At 43.0% G+C, this 20,616-nt stretch overlaps 1 protein-coding gene across 4 annotated transcripts in view; it reads left to right on the top strand.

Annotated features, from left to right (window-relative positions):
• Window positions 1-20,616, top strand: part of LOC126281448 (protein croquemort-like) — a 114,721-nt gene that overhangs the window by 43,795 nt on the left and 50,310 nt on the right. For all 4 annotated transcript variants that reach the window (XM_049980421.1, XM_049980422.1, XM_049980420.1 and 1 more), the window contains exons 5-6: window positions 1,599-1,799; window positions 8,961-9,172. In XM_049980421.1, coding sequence (XP_049836378.1) covers window positions 1,599-1,799; window positions 8,961-9,172 — 413 coding nt within the window. The remainder of the gene's footprint in view (window positions 1-1,598; window positions 1,800-8,960; window positions 9,173-20,616) is intronic.

Below are 20,616 nucleotides of genomic sequence, written 5' to 3'. Positions count from 1 at the left end.
TCGCGATACAATAAACCGCAATCGCGATAGGCTACAATCCGACCTTTATCAAAGTCGGAAACGTGATGGTACTGATTTCTCCTCCTTACACAAGGCATCAAAACAACGCTTCACCAGGCAACGCCAGTCAACTGTTATTTGTGTATGAGAAATCGGTTGGAAACTTACCTTACGTCAGCGCGTTGTAGGTGTCGCCAACGGCACCAACCTTGCGTGAATGCTTTTAAAATATAATCGTTTGCATACCATAGCATCTCCTTCCTGTCGGTTAAATTTCCCGTCTGTAGCACGTCATTTTCGTAGAGTAGCAATTTTAATTGCCAGTAATGTATAAAATCAAGTGTGGGGGCTGTCACTGCCAATACATAGGGCAAATAAAACGGACGTTTGCTATCAGATTTGGAGAACACCGGGATCTAATTAATTCAAAGTCTACTTTAAGCAGCCATCTTAAGGCCTGTAAACGCTCATTCCCTGACATCAACAAAAACCTCAGCATCTCCGTCACCATCTAAAAGGGCGCATCCTTGATATCCTTGAATAAATCGTAATTTTTCACAATCTGAACCAGAACTCCGAGTTTGCGCTAAATGAACGAATTACTATTTAAACACAATTTTATTCTAAATAACTATGGATTTCTCAAGCACTAAATGCTTTGCACTTGTTCTAAGTGTCGCAAGCATTCCTTCTTTATTAACCGAGAATTTCTTTTATCATTGATAGTCCCATCATGTAACATTACTTTCTGCTATTTTATTTTAAAGACTATGTTGTCACATAGATACCACTGTACCAGAATTTTAATGTTGTTATCCTCCACATGTGACATAGTTTCGTTACTCGCCTACCTTAGTTGTTATTTGGCACTCTTTTGCGTCTCACTTATTTTCATAACGGTTGGTGCCACGTGAAACACCGTTCTCTTTATATGCCCACATTGATAATCCTCTTGTTTTATCCTCTTGTTTTATCCTGACTAAGCTTTTTATATTAAGACCTTGTTTATCGATCCTAAAGAGGAGGCCATACATGATTAGCGATTTCAGGGGTTGAGCAACGGTGCTCAATCTGTCGTCTTGAAAATGGTTCAGTTCCGAAGGCCTCTTGTCTTTCGACCGTCACAAATGAAACCATCAGCATTGTGTGTATGACTGCATATGATTGAATGTACAGTAACGAAAATGGAAAGAAAATGTACAGTTTGGAAGAAACATACAAGGAAGAATACTGCGTGAATAATGTGGCACTACATATTGACAGTTATACTCTGTCTGACATCCAAAGTAAAAAATATTGTACTATTAAATGGCATTTTCCACGATTCCCATTTAAAGACCGACTGAAAAAAATATTTTGTAATTAGTATTATTTTTAATGCATGTTTATTTTGTTACACTCAGCACCAAGCAGCTAAATTGGAAAATAAAATATGAAGATAACTTACAGTTTAATGATTAATTAGAAGGGATAATGCTACTTTAAGTGCAAAGAACATAAACACATAAAGCATAAAGAATGAGATATTTATTGCTGTTACTCAGAAAATGTGTTTACGAAATCTTCTGTGTTTTTAAAACAATTGTTGTCTTTTACAGGTTCTTAACTACATGTCTCGTCACATGAGTACTGGGAAAAAGCTGGTTGTTTCGTCACTTTTGGATATCACTAACGAAACAATGTTTGTGACTAAATCTGTGAGGGAATTAATGTTCGACGGATACTTCGATCTTCTACTCAATTTTACAAATGAGCTGTCATTACCAATTCCATTTGAGGAGTTCGGATACTTTGTTGATGTACGTAAGCAAGATAACATTATTTTTACTTAAATCAAGCAACCATCGAATAATGACAATCAAAAGCATAAATATTTGCTGCAAACTCATGCTAGAGTGTTTCACATTGTCACCGATAAACGCCGAGAGGTGGTAAGTCACATACAAAGGATAATTTTTTGTCAAGGAACATTTCCTTTATAATCCATCGTTTATGTGCTACTCTGCTCAGACGACCATAACATACTGAGAATGGACAACAACAGTTGTGCATATCTCACGTTATTTAGAGACGTCTAGGAGCAAATTTACGGCAGATGTTCAGAGAATCTGTTCTGAGCCTCATTTCATACTTGATACTTTCCAAATAATGGCAGCCCGACTCCCTCGAGTGTAGTCGTATTCTGTCTCTGTCGAGAAGTGCATCATCGATCGGAGCAGTCAGTCCAAATCAGGTACCTTCCTTCATTTTCTGCCAGTCTCATGGTTTAAATGTCTGTATTCCCTTACGCCTGCTTAATTTGCTGCGGTTTTTATATTTTCTCCTTCCGTCGTTAAATTCAACATCTCCTGTGTTATCCAGAAATTTCCGCAAGGCCTTGCCTTTATACCTATGTGATCGTCTGCTGTCTTCCCCATACCCTGTTTCATCTCTCAAAGCTACCTATTTGTAATATTTCCGATCCCCCTTCCCTCACCCAGTTTCAATCCATTGTTGTCTGATGCTCCATCTGTAAGTCTCAACAACGTCTGATTCCTTCAATTTATCCAGCTCTCTTCTCCTTCATTTGCTACCTTTCTGTAATTTCTCCAGTTTGTTAATAACTAACAAATTGTGATCAGAGTCTACATCTATTCCTGGAATTGTCTTGTAGTTGAAAATCTGGTTTGCATATCTCAGTCTTACCATTATACACTCAGTCTGAAACCATGCAGTGTCGCCAGGTATTTTACACCTACACAACCTTAAAATAAGTGTTAGCCATGGTCAGATTATTCTCTGTGCAAGATACTACGAGACAACTTTCTCTGTCGTTTCTTTCCTATTTTTCCTTCTCTTTCTTTTTCTACGATGGCAAATTTTCGTCTCCCTAAACTATTTGAAAGATTTCTTTTGTCATACCTTTTCATCTCTTGACATGTAAATTATTATTATTTTGGTGGTTGTTGGCTACTGGTTATTGTAATGCCGGTCATTGTAGCTTACCCGGACGCCTATTTTCTCATTATTGCTAGGCCTACTCCTCCATTATCCCTATATGATTTTGTGTTAATAAACCTGGCCCTGATTGAATGTACTGTTCTTCCTACCACCTCAGTTCATTAACTCCCACTACATCTACCTTCAACCTACCAATCTCCCTTTCTAATTTCTCTAAGCTACCGTCTAATAGGCCGGTAGAATGCCAGTTTTATTTTTTCCGATGGCATGTCGTCTGGCTATCCGAATGGGTGACTATTTTACCTCGAAATATTTTAAACAAGAGAATGTCATCGTCAATTACTCGTACAGTAAAGCTGTATGCCCTCGGGAATAAAATAACTGCTGTGATTTCCCCTTGCTTTCTGTCGTTCGCATTACCAGCACAGCAAGGCCATGTTGGCTGATGTTTAGAAGACCCGATCAGTCAGTCATCCAGACTGTTGCCTCTGCAGCAACGCAAAAAGACTGCTGCCCCTATTCGGCAACCACGGATTAGCCTGGTCTCTCCATAGGTACCACTCCTTTGTGGTCACACTTACTTTATTGGTATCTCTGAGACACCCAAGTCACCCCGCCTCGTCAAGGTCCATGGTTCATGGAGGTTCTCGAGCTTTCTGACGCCAAATGTCAATTGCATGTAGTTCCCTTTGCAGTGTTCACTCGGAAACGAGTGGTTGGCCCTGCATTCACTTACAGCATCAGTATCTGTCGGGTTTCAAACCGATTGTCATTGATAAAGGCGTAACACTCGTCTCTGGTCCCTGTCGGTTTGGATATTTATTACGACCACTCTTCTTACACCAACTTACATGGCTGCGAGTGGTACCCCATTCTTGTAGACGGCACTTTCTGGTACACCAACAAATCGAGGAAAGTCATTCACAGTATGGTCATCGGATGTCCAAACACGGTAGCTCTTTTCAGCCACTTTGTCACGTCCCCATGACGATAATCTCATTCCGCTGATACCCTATGACAGACTTGTACGGACACATCATTTCACAGCCGTTGATGGTCATATGATCACCTGGTTCAAGTTCTACAGCACTTCGAGGCGTTGTTTTAAGTGGGTAATTAATATTTTATCCGGTTCGCTTACATAAAACGTGACATTCACATTTCACGAGTGAAAAAGATTATATGCGAAAGAAGTAAATCTTTACAATTACGTAAGTGAGCGAATCTACGAAGACAAACTGTTTGTTTCTCCAAAAACTTGATTCCTATGACTTCGTCATTACTGCGTTTCTTTTGAACACCTACGGGTTTTGGAGACCTTACCTACTTTTTACCTCAACCCTTCGACTCTTCAACATTCACTCCTCCCTTATCTGCAATCCGTCAGCTGGCCCTTTTCACAGTTGTAGAAGAGTGCGCTTGCTCCAACACTGCTTTCTTTTGCTGCACGCTCACTGTGAAACCCGTCGCCAAGCTGTTAAAATCTTGCCATTATTCAGCATCTACGCGAATTCTTCCTCTTCTATCTCATATTGTACCAAATTCCACACTTAAGAACAAATCCCCTGGCCTTTTGAACTTCATCCTTAGTCCAGATAACACACTACAATCTTTTCAAGGAATGGTTAACACCGCAATAACTGACACTCACCGCAATATGGTCACCAGTAAACGGAAGACATTTAACACACGGTCTATGGTACATGAGAAGCATCACTCATGCTTGCCACTTTTAGCCCAATATAAAACTTTAGTGTTTTAGCCTTCAGAGTAAAAGTCAAACAGATTTTGCAAGGTGATTGGCACAAGAGTGGGAAGCATTTGCTACTTGCAGCAGTTGTCCGTGAGAGAGAACAATGACACCTGCTGTAAGTACGGTATCTATTACCCTCCCGAAAATGAACACGAGGTTGACATTGCGATAGTGGATTCTTTATAAACGTTCAGTCAATGGCGAAAATGAAATCTGGGAGAGATGGCAAACATTTTCAAAATCGCATATGTAAAGTCCCATAGTACACAGTCAGTAAAACTTCGATTTGTTCAATTAAACACACCAATTGTCTAAGACATAAATTTGTTTGGATTTTTCTCAATTCGACATTTAAACATACTGTGTGACAATAAAAATAATTTTACATTGATATGCGACAAGCTAAAAACTGTTTCCAAATCAAAACCTATATATATATATATATATATATATATATATATATATATATATCCGCTCCACAATATATCTATAAGCATATTTATGGTTATAAATATGTTGTGGGGTGAAGGAAAAAAAGCGATGAAATTTTAACAATAGCTTTTAATGATATCTTATTTATGTATCTACGTAGTTCACTGGTTTGTATAACTAGTTTACTGACAGTTGAAAAAATTAAAACTAAGACATATAATCAATTTATCTTTAGTTAATACACCCAATTATCCTAGTGAAATATCAAATAAAAAAACAAAGTTAAGATTTACGAACTTATTTCATCTGGTTTTCTTATTATTTCGTCTGTCACGCTCGATACAGAACGTATAGAAAATCGTGCAGTCCCCCTGTAACTGAAACTTAAAAGTCTCACAACTTTTTTCCGGTATAATTCTCCACACTCCTTCCACATATGTAGGGACATATTTTTTTATTCTTGCTAAGTCGTTTGAACAAAGATATAAACAAAACAGAAATTTTTTCACCTATTTGAAGCTGATATTCGATTTATGCTGCGAGTATCCGTAACGAAAAATGTGAGGCATATATACCAGATTTTATTTCGACATGTATCCCAATCTGCAGGGGAGAGACGCTGCACCTTTCGTGACCTTGGTAGCCAAATTGGCAGCACTGGTACCAAAACGCTGCCAATAGGACTTACTGTTAATACAACTGCTCAATTATTTGGAAATATTTAACTACACTCCTGGAAATGGAAAAAAGAACACATTGACACCGGTGTGTCAGACCCACCATACTTCTACATCTACATGACTACTCTGCAATTCACATTTAAGTGCTTGGCAGAGGGTTCATCGAACCACAATCATACTATCTCTCTACTATTCCACTCCCGAACAGCGAGCGGGAAAAACGAACACCTAAACCTTTCTGTTCGAGCTCTGATTTCTCTTATTTTATTTTGATGATCATTCCTACCTATGTAGGTTGGGCTCAACAAAATATTTTCGCATTCGGAAGAGAAAGTTGGTGACTGAAATTTCGTAAAAAGCTCTCGCCGCGACGAAAAACGTCTATGCTGTAATGACTTCCATCCCAACTCGTGTATCATATCTGCCACACACTCTCCTCTATAACGCGATAATACAAAACGAGCTGCCCTTCTTTGCACCCTCTCGATGTCCTCCGTCAATCCCACCTGGTAAGGATCCCACACCGCGCAGCAATATTCTAACAGAGGACGTACGAGTGTAGTGTAAGCTGTCTCTTTAGTGGACTTGTTGCATCTTCTAAGTGTCCTGCCAATGAAACGCAACCTTTGGCTCGCCTTCCCGACAATATTATCTATGTGGTCCTTCCAACTGAAGTTGTTCGTAATTTTAACACCCAGGTACTTAGTTGAATTGACAGCCTTGAGAATTGTACTGTTTATCGAGTAATCGTATTCCAACGGAGTTCTTTTGGAACTCATTTGGATCATCTCACACTTTTCGTTATTTAGCGTCAACTGCCACCTGACACACCATACAGCAATCTTTTCTAAATCGCTTTGCAGCTGATACTGGTCTTCGGATGACCTTACTAGACGGTAAATTACAGCATCATCTGCGAACAGTCTAAGAGAACTGCTCAGATTGTCACCCAGGTCATTTATATAGATCAGGAACAGTAGAGGTCCCAAGACGCTTCCCTGGGGAACACCTGATATCACTTCAGTTTTACTCGATGATTTGCCGTCTATTACTACGAACTGCGACCTTCCTGACAGGAAATCACGAATCCAGTCGCACAACTGAGACGATACCCCATAGCTCCGCAGCTTGATTAGAAGTCGCTTGTGAGGAACGGTGTCAAAAGCTTTCCGGAAATCTAGAAATACGGAATCAACTTGAGATCCCCTGTCGATAGCGGCCATTACTTCGTGCGAATAAAGAGCTAGCTGCGTTGCACAAGAGCGATGTTTTCTGAAGCCATGCTGATTACGTGTCAATAGATCGTTCTCTTCGAGGTGATTCATAATGTTTGAATACAGTATATGCTCCGGACACTGCGAGAGGGCTGTACAAGCAATGATCACACGCACGGCACAGCCGACACACCAGGAACCGCGGTGTTGGCCGTCGAATGGCGCTAGCTGCGCAGCATTTGTGCACCGCCGCCGTCAGTGTCAGCCAGTTTGCCGTGGCATACGGAGCTCCATAGCAGTCTTTAACACTGGTAGCATGCCGCGACAACGTGGACGTGAACCGTATGTGCAGTTGACGGAATTTGAGCGAGGGCGTATAGTGGGCATGCGGGAGGCCGGGTGGACGTACCGCCGAATTGCTCAACACGTGGGGCGTGAGGCTCCACAGTACATCGATGTTGTCGCCAGTGGTCGGCGGAAGGTGCACGTGCCCGTCGACCTGGGACCGGACCGCAGCGACGCACGGATGCACGCCAAGACCGTAGGATCCTACGCAGTGCCGTAGGGGACCACACCGCCACTTCCCAGCAAATTAGGGACACTGTTGCTCCTGGGGTATCGGCGAGGACCATTCGCAACCGTCTCCATGAAGCTGGGCTACGGTCCCGCACACCGTTAGGCCGTCTTCCGCTCACGCCCCAACATCGTGCAGCCCTCCGCCAGTGGTGTCGCGACAGGCGTGAATGGAGGGACGAATGGAGACGTGTCGTCTTCAGCAATGACAGTCGCTTCTGCCTTGGTGCCAATGATGGTCGTATGCGTGTTTGGCGCCGTGCAGGTGAGCGCCACAGTCAGGACTGCATACGACCGAGGCACACAGGGCCAACACCCGGCATCATGGTGTGGGGAGCGATCTCCTACACTGGCCGTACACCTCTGGTGATCGTCGAGGGGACACTGAATAGTGCACGGTACATCCAAACCGTCATCGAACCCATCGTTCTACCATTCCTAGACCGGCAAGGGAACTTGCTGTTCCAACAGGACAATGCACGTCCGCCACCCAAGGTGCTCTAGAAGGTGTAAGTCAACTACCCTGGTCAGCAATATCTCCGGATCTATCCCCCATTGAGTATGTTTGGGACTGGATGAAGCGTCGTCTCACGCGGTCTGCACGTCCAGCATGAACGCTGGTCCAACTGAGGCGCCAGGTGGAAATGGCATGGCAAGCCGTTCCACAGGACTACATCCAGCATCTCTACGATCGTCTCCATGGGAGAATAGCAGCCTGCATTGCTGCGAAAGGTGGATATACACTGTACTAGTGCCGACATTGTGCATGCCCTGTTGCCTGTGTCTATGTGCCTGTGGTTCTGTCACTGTGATCATGTGATGTATCTGACCCCAGGAAAGTGTCAATAAAGTTTCCCCTTCCTGGGACAATGAATTCACGGTGTTCTTTTTTCAGTTTCCAGGAGTGTATTTAGCATACGCTAAGAACTAATAGTGACACTGAAAAAAGTTTTGAAGGGATGTTTATGGACTTACCTGAGCTATTCCAACAGAGCACATAACTTCCTCGATTGAAATGCAAACACTTTTTTAATGGCTCGGTGTCCACTGAGCAACTGCAATGCTGATAAGTGCACACTCTGTTGGTGCTCGTCAAAACTATGAGGGATGCGCTATAGACCGCATGCGGCATCTCTTGCGGATTTACCCTGATTATAGAGGTGTGACACTAAGATAAAACAGTCCAGTTGCATCATTCAGGCGTATACTTGTTGTAGAGGCTGTGCATGTATGTAGCTGTACAAGGAGTGTAGAGAGTATACACATGGACAAGCTTCAATGTATGGTTGTGACTATCAATGCTTTTAAGTTACTATTATTGCGACAAAGATCTGCATTATAACAAGTTTTTATCACTACTGTTCACAGAGGAATGGCTCGGAAACTTACGATGGTGTGTTCAACATGTACACTGGCGAGAGCAATCTAGACCTTCTGGGAACAGTGGCAAATTGGAATTATATGAATGAAACTCCTTACTTCGATTCGCCGTGCAACAAAATCACCGGTACCACTGGAGAACTTTGGGCGCCAATTAAAAGCACAGCTGACGTCGGAATATTTGCTCCTGATGTTTGTTCGTAAGTACGTCGCTCTCCAAACTTACTAGAATAATTGTCGAGTAATGAATTACATTCGCACGCAGAATACATTAAAAACTTCAGTGTTATTCGAACTTTAGTTGACTCAATTGCTTCTTTAAGCCCTTCATGCGGGAAAAAAAATTAGAAAGGAAATTAATAACAGTAAATTACTGCCTATTTACTCCTGAAGACTGAGCTTCAAATATGATTCACTATTGCTACGCCAGTGGTTTGCGCACAATAGAATACAGTATTTGATTCAAAGTGTCCGGATACCTGTTAGTGGATACTGATGTGGGGCGTGTTTACCCTTCGTCTTTATGGCACTTTTAAGTCTGCTGGGGACACTTTCGATTCGGCATCTGAAAGTCTGCAGACAGAAGGCAGACTTTTCCTCCTTAACAATCGAGGCCAGTGAAAGTAGTAACGTTGGATGATCGGGTCTTGAGTAGAGTCGACATTCTGATTCATCCCAAAGTGTTTCATTGGGTTTGTGACAGCACAATGTCATTCAATACTATCACGACGACACTCCTCGATCGACGCTAGCACTCGTGGTGTCACTCGCCTTCATACATGGCAGTGGACTTTTGAAAATTCGTGAAGCTAGCTCAATGGTCGTCAATTGATTTAAAATATTATTCCCGGCTGACTCACAATTCAATTACTGCCACGGGGGTGAGGAGAAAGAACACATCCTGGTGATACCAGCATTATGCGTATTTAGATGTTCGATTAATCTGAATGGTTTGCAATGTTCCAGCGATTCTATTCGAACTCTATGCTCATGTACCGACAAGGACCATTTTCGCAGATAAACATGCAAGTATGTAATGGATGTTCAGTTTCCAATATAGTTCGTAGCACTCACACATTATACATCCGCTGTAAGAACAATTTTTGATGTCCCACAATATTGGTTGGTTAAATATTATGTAGATACGTTGTATACAACTTCCACAGATATTGTTTACCATGTAGTCAAGAATACGTAATGAAGCCAAAATCGTGGATAAAATTGAAATGTAGTTTGTTTATGAACACTATTCTTTTCAGTAATTAAATATGAAATATGAATCGGGATTGGGGGTGATGATCCTATCCTTTCTTTCCGCATTAAAATGATCGATATCGTTTTCTGAATAACGCGTGTCATATAATGTGCAAATATCGACACGACCCAGGCTATCAATTCGGCACTTAAATGTCTATTCTTCGCTCTCGAAATGTTCGATGTGATTGTCTTTCACACGCAGGGTTCAATTTAACGGTGTATGCACTGTTTTTAGTATTTTAGGTCCCCGTTAATTAATATCTGGTAGTTAATAAGCGAACTATTTTTATGCTGGCGCGTTGTTTGTGTCAGTTACCCCCGCAACCGTCCAAGGATACGATTCTCTTAATGTTCCGCGCACACGCGTTTCACAATTTTATAAAATGCAGAATTATGTCAACTATAGCTTTCCGTTGGGTAAAACTTTCGTCGGTTCTACAACTATAATAGTTTCCCAAGAGTATTTTTCCCAGTTAACACAAAGTTCGAAATATGTTGTGGAATCATTTTCACTTCACCCGACAATAAACGTCTCTGATCACTTTTAAACGCGCTTGAAGAGTCTTTAAATAATCTCCTTAACGGATTTCGCCGTCGCGTACCACTTTTTAATCGACTAGCCCGATCGCGATAACTGAAGGTAGAGAGCTCTATAATGTGTTACATGTTCTTTTATATGTATTAAAAAACAAACGCGCCCCTATATCTTTCTGTCCCGCTTGGTCTTTGCTTCTTTGCTTTTTATTACTTTTCATTATATTGCTACTTAGTAATACTGTCCAGTTATTAAAGTTTCGTATTACTTTCCCCTTTTTAATTCTTCCAAAATAAAGTCTATTTATCCCCCATTTTAATTAATATGATGCTAATTGACACGCCTGCCCGCAAAGTACCGTTATAGGTTCAGGTCTGGACTCTAGGCAGATCAGTCCATTTCAGGAATGTTATCAACTTATTATCCATAAACCATTACTCCACAAATTCTGTTTCATGACAGGGTGCATTATGCTAATCGAATCATCGTCTCCTGATCCCTTCTTGTACGCAGACATAATGCTGTAAAATATGATTCATACCCTTTCGCAAATAGCGTTTTCTTAAGCGCAATAAGGGACTGCACATGATGGCACGTAACGTTCTGCAGGCATTCACTAAATGCAGACCCACCCATCGGATTGGCACAGGGTGTAGCGTCATTCATCACTCCAAATCATTTCCAGTCATCCACTCTCCAGTGCCGTAGCTCGTTAGAACGCCTCAAGCGTCTCTTAGCAGGAGTTGCTCGACCACAAACTCCCTAGCGCAGTCAGTGTATTAGCTGGACTGCTAGCAGCACTTTGCAACTCACGAGTGATTCCTTCCGTTGATTTCATGCGGGATTTTAGAGTTATCCTCCACAATGCTGGCCGGTCCAAATCCGTCAGTACATGAAATCTGCCTAGTCTTGGTTTAGATGTGTTTGTTCCTTTCAGTTTCCACGTCACAATTAAATCACCAGTAGGTACACTGGTGAAAAGTACGTAGCGAAAAAGTGGGTTACGAACGGGAAAGACCCGCCGTGGTTTAACAGCGCAATTCGGAGAATGCTCAGGAAGCAAAGACAGTTGCACTCGCGGTACAAGAAAGATCGGGAGAATGAGGACAGGCAAAAGTTAGTAGAGATTCGTGCTGCTGTAAAAAGAGCGACGCGCGAAGCATTCAAACACTACCACCGTCATACCTTAGCAAAAGATCTTGCTGAAACCCGAGGAAATTCTGGTCTTACGTAAAATCGGTAAGCGGGTCGAAGGCTTCCATCCAGTCACTCACTGATCAGTCTGGCCTGGCGACGGAAGACAGCGACACGAAAGCTGAAATTTTAAATTTAGCATTTGAGAAATCTTTCATGCAGGAGGATCGTACAAATATACTGACGTTTGAGTCTCGTACAGATTCCCGTATGGAGGACATAGTGATAGACATCCCTGGGGTTGTGAAGCAGCTGAATGGGTTGAAAATAAATAAATCCACATGTCCTGATGGGATTCCAATTCGGTTTTACAGAGGGTACTCTACTGCATTGGCTCCTTACTTAGCTTGCATTTATCGCGAATCTCTTGCCCAACGTAAAGTCCCGAGCGACTGGAAAAAAGCGCAGGTGATGCCTGTATATAAGAAGGGTAGAAGGACTGATCCTCAAAATTACAGACCAATATCCTTAACATCGGTCTATTGCAGGATTCTCGAACATATTCTCAGTTCGAATATAATGAATTTCCTTGAGACAGACAAGTTGCTGTCCATGCATCAGCACGGCTTTAGACAGCATCGCTCCTGCGAAACGCAACTCGCCCTTTTTTCACATGATATCTTGCTTACCATGGATGAAGGATATCAGACGGATGCCATATTCCTTGATTTCCGGAAAGCGTTTGACTCGATACCCCACTGCAGACTCCTAACTAAGGTAGGAGTATTTGGGATTGGTTCCCAAGTATGTGAGTGGCTCGAAGACTTCTTAAGTAATAGAATTCAGTACGTTGTCCTCGATGGTGAGTGTTCATCGGAGGTGAGGGTATCATCTGGAGTGCCCCAGGGAAGTGTGGTAGGTCCACTGTTGTTTTCTACCTACATAAATGATCTATTGGATAGGGTGGATAGCAATGTGCGGCTGTTTGTTGATGATGCTGTGGTGTACGGGAAGGTGTCATCGTTGAGTGACTGTAGGAGGATACAAGATGACTTGGACAGGATTTGTGATTGGTATAAAAAATGGCAGCTAGCTCTGAATATAGATAAATGTAAATTAATGCAGATGAATAGGAAAAAGAATCCTGTAATGTTTGAATACTCCATTAGTAGTGTTGCGCTTGACACACTCACGTCGATTAAATATTTGGGCGTAACATTGCAGAGCAATATGAAGTGGGACAAGCATGTTATGGCAGTTGTGGTGAGGGTGGATAGTCGTCTTCGGTTCATTGGTAGAATTTTGGGAAGATGTGGTTCATCTGTAAAGGAGACCGCTTATAAAACACTAATACGACCTATTCTTGAGTACTGCTCGAGCGTTTGGGATCCCTATCAGGTCGGATTGAGGGAGGACATAGAAGCAATTCAGAGGCGGGTTGTTAGATTTGTTACTGGTAGGTTTGATCATCACGCGACTGGTAGGTTTGATCATCACGCGAGTGTTGCGGAAATGCTTCAGGAACTCGGGTGGGAGTCTCTAGAGGAAAGGAGGCGTTCTTTTCGTGAATCGCTACTGAGGAAATTTAGAGAACCAGCATCTGAGGCTGACTGCAGTACAATTTTACTGCCGCCAACTTACATTTCGCGGAAAGACCACAACGATAAAAGAGTTTAGGGCTCGTACAGAGGCATATAGGCAGTCATTTTGCCCTCGTTCTGTTTGGGAGTGGAACAGGGAGAGAAGATGCTAGTTGTGGTACCCTCCGCCACGCACCGTATGGTGGATTGCGGAGTATGTATGTAGATGTAGATGTAGATGTAGGCGGCTTGGACAAAGTTAGAAAGATTGAAATGTCCCCGATGGATTGGTTACTCAGGAGACAAGTCCACGTTCGAAGTCGCTGAGTTCTCCTTGCCGACCCATTCTGCTACGTACTACTGCTTCTCTACGGACAGCACAGCACTCTCCATGTCCTTTTACACTGACGGGTTCACATCTCGTGACATTGAGCAGTCATTTGCGCATTACATAAGGGTGGCCGGATACGTCTGATCGGATAGGGATTTCCACCTTCTGGCTGTAACTCGTCCCCTGACTATTGGCATTAATTTTGAAAGCCCTTTCGTGGTTTTGATATGGAGTTGCCTCCGTGACACTTCTGCCTTTTCACTTCCGTTCTCAGCTATAGCGTCGTCTAGCTCCTCCGCACCCCACGTTTTCTTAAGCCCACGTGTAAAATGAACGCAACTCTGTGATGTGACTGAGATCTCAGTAGACTCCCCAGGATACGACAACGACTTAACGCGCGGAAGGAAGGTGCTTCACAATAGTTGGTTATCCTTTAGTTAACAAGAAATACTTCAAACATCAATAACATACAAATCAACAGTAACTGTTGGAGATTGATTTCAGGGCGACAAACCAGAAAGACCAAACTTATATTTATGTATACACACAAATCAGAAAAAGTTTTGCGTCATCCCGGTTCCCAGAACTCCTGAAGATAGACGTTGAGTGTTGATATTGTATCACAGACACAGTCCCTTTGACTGTTCAGAGAATTTGTTGCTTCACAATAGTTGGTTGTCCTTTAGTTAACAAGAAATACTTCAAACATCAATAACATACAAATCAACAGTAACTGTTGGAGATTGATTTCAGGGCGACAAACCAGAAAGACCAAACTTATATTTATGTATACACACAAATCAGAAAAAGTTTTGCGTCATCCCGGTTCCCAGAACTCCTGAAGATAGACGTTGAGTGTGGATATTGTATCACAGACACAGTCCCTTTGACTGTTCAGAGATGTCACTAAACCCGCCCAAAGTTGTAAACAACCATGCATGAGCAGTGCCTATTAGACGAAGGGGGTCCGACAGCCGATCAGTCCCAGTCATTCCGCCAGGGAGGAGGTACACGGCTCGTGTTGTCTGTAGTTAAACCATGCCTAGACGGTCAATACCGCGGTTCTACCGCGTCCACATTGTTACTTTGTGCCAGGAACGTCTCTCAACAGGGGGAGCGTCCAGGCGTCTCGGAGTGAACTAAAGCGATGTTGTTCGGACATGGAGGAGATACAGAGAGACAGGAACTGTCGACGACATGCCTCGCTCAGGCCGCCCAAGGGCTACTACTGCAGTGGATGACCGCTACCTACGGATTATGGAACCCTGACAGCAACGCCACCATGTTGAATAATACTTTTCGTGCAGTCACAGGACGTCGTGTTACGATTCAAACTGTGCGCAATAGGCTGCATGACACGCAACTTCACTTCCTGCCTCCATGGAGAGGTCCATCTTTGCAACCACGACACCATGCAGCGCGGTACAGATGGGCCCAGCAACGTGCCGAATGGACCACTCAGGATTGGCATCATGTTCTCTTCACCGATGAGTGTAGAGTATGCCTTCAACCAGACAATGGTCGGAGACATGTTTGGAGGGAACCCGGTCAGGCTGAACGCCTTAGACACACTGTCCAGCGAGTGCAGCAAGGTGGAGGTTCCCTGCTGTTTTGGGCTGGCATCATGTGGGGCAGACGTACTGCGCTGGTGGTCATGGAAGGCGCCGTAACGGCTGTACGATACGTGAATGCCATCCTCCGACCGACAATGCAACCATATCGACAGCATATTGGCGAGGCATTCGTCTTGATGTAAGACAATTCGCATCCCTATCGTGTACATCTTGTGAATGACTTCCTTCAGGATAACGACATCGCTCGACTAGAGTGGCCTGCATGTTCTCCAGATATGAATGCTGTCTAACAATTCTAGGATAGATTGAAAATGGCTGTTTATGGACGATGTGACTCACCAACACCTCTAAGGGTCTACGCCGAATCGGAGTTGAGGAGTGGGACAATCTGGACCAACAATGCCTTGATGAACTTGTGGATAGTATGCCACGACGAATACAGGCATGCATCAATGCAAGAGGACGTGGTGCTGGGTATTAGAGGTACCGGTTCGTACAGCAATCTGGATCCCACCTCTGAAGGTCTCGCTGTATAGTGGTACAATATGCAATGTGTGGTTTTCTCTATTCCAATTTTCTGTAACAGGTTCCGGAACTCTCGGAACCCAGGTGAGGCAAAACTTTTGTTGGTGTGTGTAATACCTCGCAGCCGTGTTTGTAGTGGGAGGCCTGTCGAGAATAACAGAGTGATAGGTTGTATTGCCCCTAACAGTGACAGAACCTGGATGGAAATAACGGCAGAAACAGATGTGAGTTCCGGCGGCATGGTCCCAGGATGAACTAAGATGGAGGGTCTTGTGACTTTGTATATAGTCATAATAAAATTTTGTTGAAAATACGAAAAATGCCTTACCAACACGCTGGAATAAAATTAATGGCAGCTCTGGAACTGCAGAAATGGGACGAGCTCATTGAAAATGAATCCATGTTTGTAGCTTTAACAGCTAAAAGTTGTTAACATTATTACCACAATTGTTATAATAACTTGCAACAGTTGAACCCATTACGAAAGTTGCATATACAGGGTGTTCGGTAATTCCCATTACAGACTTCTAGGACTTGTAGAGCGGAGTGAGTGCATCGTATTTTGAATAGGAACCCATGTCTGGAAACGTCATCCAACGAGACTACAGAGCGTCAAAATTATAGGCGCGGGCGTCTGTAAATGTACGTACACACGGGATGATTCCGTGATGATGTTACAGACTTTCTAGGATGATGGACAATGATAAATGTATTAATTTGAAGTCAGGATCCCTGTACCGGAAACGAAGGAGTCGAAAGTTATAAACGAATACCGTTCTGATACCTCTGACAGTTGAATACATGTACCGGTTCTTGTGTTGAGAAGAGTGTAGGGTTGGTAACTTTCAATGGTGGTAGAGTGGACAAAAACAAGAAAAATGTTCAAGAAACATGGGCTCTAAAGTGCGTACCTTAACAGCTATGATCACTTGCTCAGTAGAGGAGATGTGTTTCACATTAGCGAAGATGAACGAATGGTCCCGTCTGTAACGGGAATTTCCGACCACCTTTTATAATACACTAGATGAAAGACGATAATGTGAGCAATTTAATAAACACATTATTTTTCTAATTCTGTATATATCAAATGAAACTATATGGTTTCAGAAATTTTTTCAAGTTTCAGACTGAATAGGAATCGGCGAATGAAAATTTGTAGTAAGTCCAGGATTCGAACCCAAGTCTCCTGCTCACTAGGCAAATGCGTTAACTACTATGCCACCCTGTGGCTTTGCACAACTGCACGGTCAACCATAGCACCCCTCCCGTCTCAATCCAAATACCATTCACTCCTCATCCCACTTAGCATTCCCCCTAAACTCAAAGAGTATTGCAGAGGCTCTCCACCTGTGTTGAAATCACACCTCAGCATCCTGCCTGAAACCCAGGCATAGATGCTTCAATCAAATGAAACTACAGGGTTCCAGAGATCTATGATGTGCTGGCCGCAGTGGCCGAGCTGTTCTAGGCGCTTCAGTCTGAAACCGGGCGTCCGCTACGGTCGCAGGTTCGAATACTGCCTCGGGCATGGATGTGTATGATGTGCTTAGGTGAGTTAGGTTTAAGTAGTTGTAAGTTCTACGGGACTGATGACCTCAGATGTTAAGACCCATAGTGCTCAGAGCCATTTTGAGATCTATGATGTATGTATGCAGACTGCAGCGACAAATGAAAATTTGTATAAAAGGCCAGGATTTGAAGCTGAGTCTCCTGCTTATTAGGCAGATGTGCTAACCACAACACCACTATGGCAGAAGTGACTTTGCACAGCTTCACGTACCACCCTAGCACGCCTCTCTCCTCAGTCCAAATTCCGCTTCACACCTCAGTACGCTTGGTATGCCCCTTAAACTCGAACAGCATTGCAGCGGCTCTCCAGCTGTACTGGGATAGCACCTCAGCATCACACGAAATTTTCATTCATCAAGCAAAATTCCTCATTTCGTTCGTCCTTCTTTTCCCAACCAATCTTGAAGAAATTATGCTACTAATTCTTCTTCTTCTTCGTCACTTCATGTATCAAGCAAAGTCCCTGTTACGGTACTCCATCTATTGTGTGGTATTCCACATTTCGTATTCCAGTGCATTTGTAACTGAGAGCCTTGTTGGGAGTCTCTCTCGCTCTACCCATACAGTTCACAAGTTCCTTCCATTTTCTTCTATTTTGCCTTGTATTCCCTTCAGGTGACAAAAGTCGTGGGATAGCGATATGCACGTATACAGATAACGGTAGTGTCGCGTTCTCGAGGTATAAAAGGGCAGCGCATTGCGGAGCTATTATTAGAATGGAAAACTTTCCGATACGACCGCACGACGGGAACTCCCTGACTGTGAACGCGGAATGGTAGTTGGAGCTAGCCACATGGGGAATTTCATTTCCGGAATCGATAGGGAATTCAATATTCTGAAATGCACAGCGTCAAGTGTGCCGATAATACCACATTACATCTCACCATGGACAACGCAATTGTCGTCTGCCTTCACTTAACGACCGAGAGCAGCGACGTCTGCGTAGGGTTGTCAGTGCTAACAGACAAGGAACACTGCGTGAAATAACCGCAGAAAACAATGTGGGACGTGCCGCGAACGTATCCGTTAGGACAGTGTTTCGAAATTCGCTGTTAATGCGCTGTGGCAGCAGACGACCGACGCGAGTGCTTTCTGTAACAGCATGACATTGCCTGCAGCGCCTCTCTTGGGCTCGTGACCATATCGATTGGACCCTAGACGACTGGGAAACCGTGGCCTGATCAGGTGAGCTGATCGTAGTGTTCGAGTGTGACGCAGACCCCACGAAGCGATGGAGCCAAGATGTCAATAAGGCACTGTGCAAGTTGGAGGTGGCTCCATCATGGTGTAGGCTGTGCTTGCATGTAATGGACTGGGTCCTCTGGTCCAACTGAACCCATCATTGACTGGAAATGGCTATCTTTGGCTACTTGGCGACCATTTGCAGCCGTTCTTGGACGTCATGTTCCCGAACAACGATGGAATTTGTATGGATGACAATGCACTGTCACTGGGCCACGTTTCGCGACAGGTTTGAATAACAATGTGGACATTTAGAGCGAAGTATTTGGTACCCAGATCGCCCGGCATGAATCGCATTGAATATTGTTGGGACATAATCGAGAGGTCATCAGTTCGTGCACAGAATCCTGCACCGTAACCCTTTCCCAATTATGGACAGCTATACAGGCAGCATGATTCAATATTTCTGCAGGCGACTTCCAATGACTTGTTGACTCCAGGTCTCGTCGAGTTGTTGCACTACTCTGGAAAAAAGAAGTTTGACACGAAGATTAGGAGGTATCCCATGAGTTTTGACACCCCAGTGTATATTCCTATATCTTTCCTTGTATCCTCATTCATTCTACGATCTTCCCCTTGCGCATCCTTCCGCCCTTCTTAGAAACGTTATTTTCTGAACCTGTAGTCTACTTTCTTGTCTCTTGCTGTCACCTACGCTTCACTTCCGTAAGAAGGGTTGGTACTGCTGTGGTTTATAAAACTTCAGCTGGGTTTGTTTCCTGGTTTAATTCTGTAAGCTTTGAACGACAATTGTGGGAATAAATGTATTTCATTTTTGTTCCACGTCATGGTTATATTCGTAAGCGATGTCGCAACTTAGGTATTTAAAACGTACAACTTTCTCAAAGAGTTTAGTATTCAACACTATTTTACATTGTATTGGTTATATGCCCTGAAATGCCATCACTTTCGTTTCATCTACAGACAATATTAGGCTGTAATATGAGGCTGTCTGCTGCAACTTAAGTACCCTATCTGAAGGTCATCTTCCTTCTTTGCAATTAGTGTTAGATAATATGCATATAAAATTATATTTAGTCTAGTGTCACGATCAAAACACATTCCTTTTCTATTAATCTCTCTTCCATTTACTGATCACTTCATCTATGTATATAGTGAAGAGTGTCGGAGAAATACAGCGCCCTTGTCGTACCCCTTCGTGTACATTGGTTTAGTGACTATATTTCCGATATGTACAACAGTTTTGGTAAAAATTAGATACTTTAGTATCTAGTAACAAGCAAGTAAGGGGTTAAAAATAAAATATATATCTTAAATGGCCAGATTTCCGGACTATCTTTTTAAAAACTTTGGCGACCCCACTGCACTATCAGTAGCCCACCTCCGAAGGAGCAGATTTACAACAGGAATGCATCTTTCCTATTTAAAGATCGCACTTTCAAAAAATGAAAATTGTAGACCTATTGTTCCATCGTCTGGGTTTTCCAAATAACTAGATAAATACGAACGAAACATTTGATATTAATTCTTGCAGAATTTACAGAATCACATTTTTCCAAAATGAGAGCTGCTGAGTCATACGTTTTGTTCATTCTTCGCAGAAATGCGTACTTGGAGTTTAAATGAAGTGACTGAAAGACAGTGGCATGGAATAGCTGTTGGTAAAATTATGAGTAATCTGATCACTGAAGCTCTGTTATTGTACTAACTGCAGTGCAGACGCATCTAACGTCGTATTCTGTGTCCAACTGTTGCCCTTGTTATGTGTGCATGCTTTTATGTTCCACAACTGCACTTTGATGACGTATAAGGGAAGAATGAATGAGAATACAATAGATTCTATTTTGGCAAACGTGTTTAACTAAAAGAAGACGGTATGTTTATTGGACACATTCTGAGAGATAAAGAAGTACCCAACCAGACATGGTGGGAAATT

Source organism: Schistocerca gregaria, chromosome 7 (genome assembly GCF_023897955.1).
Source record: "Schistocerca gregaria isolate iqSchGreg1 chromosome 7, iqSchGreg1.2, whole genome shotgun sequence".
In the NCBI taxonomy this organism is placed as follows: Eukaryota; Metazoa; Arthropoda; class Insecta; order Orthoptera; family Acrididae; genus Schistocerca; species Schistocerca gregaria.
This window is presented reverse-complemented; position numbering and strand designations above follow the sequence as displayed.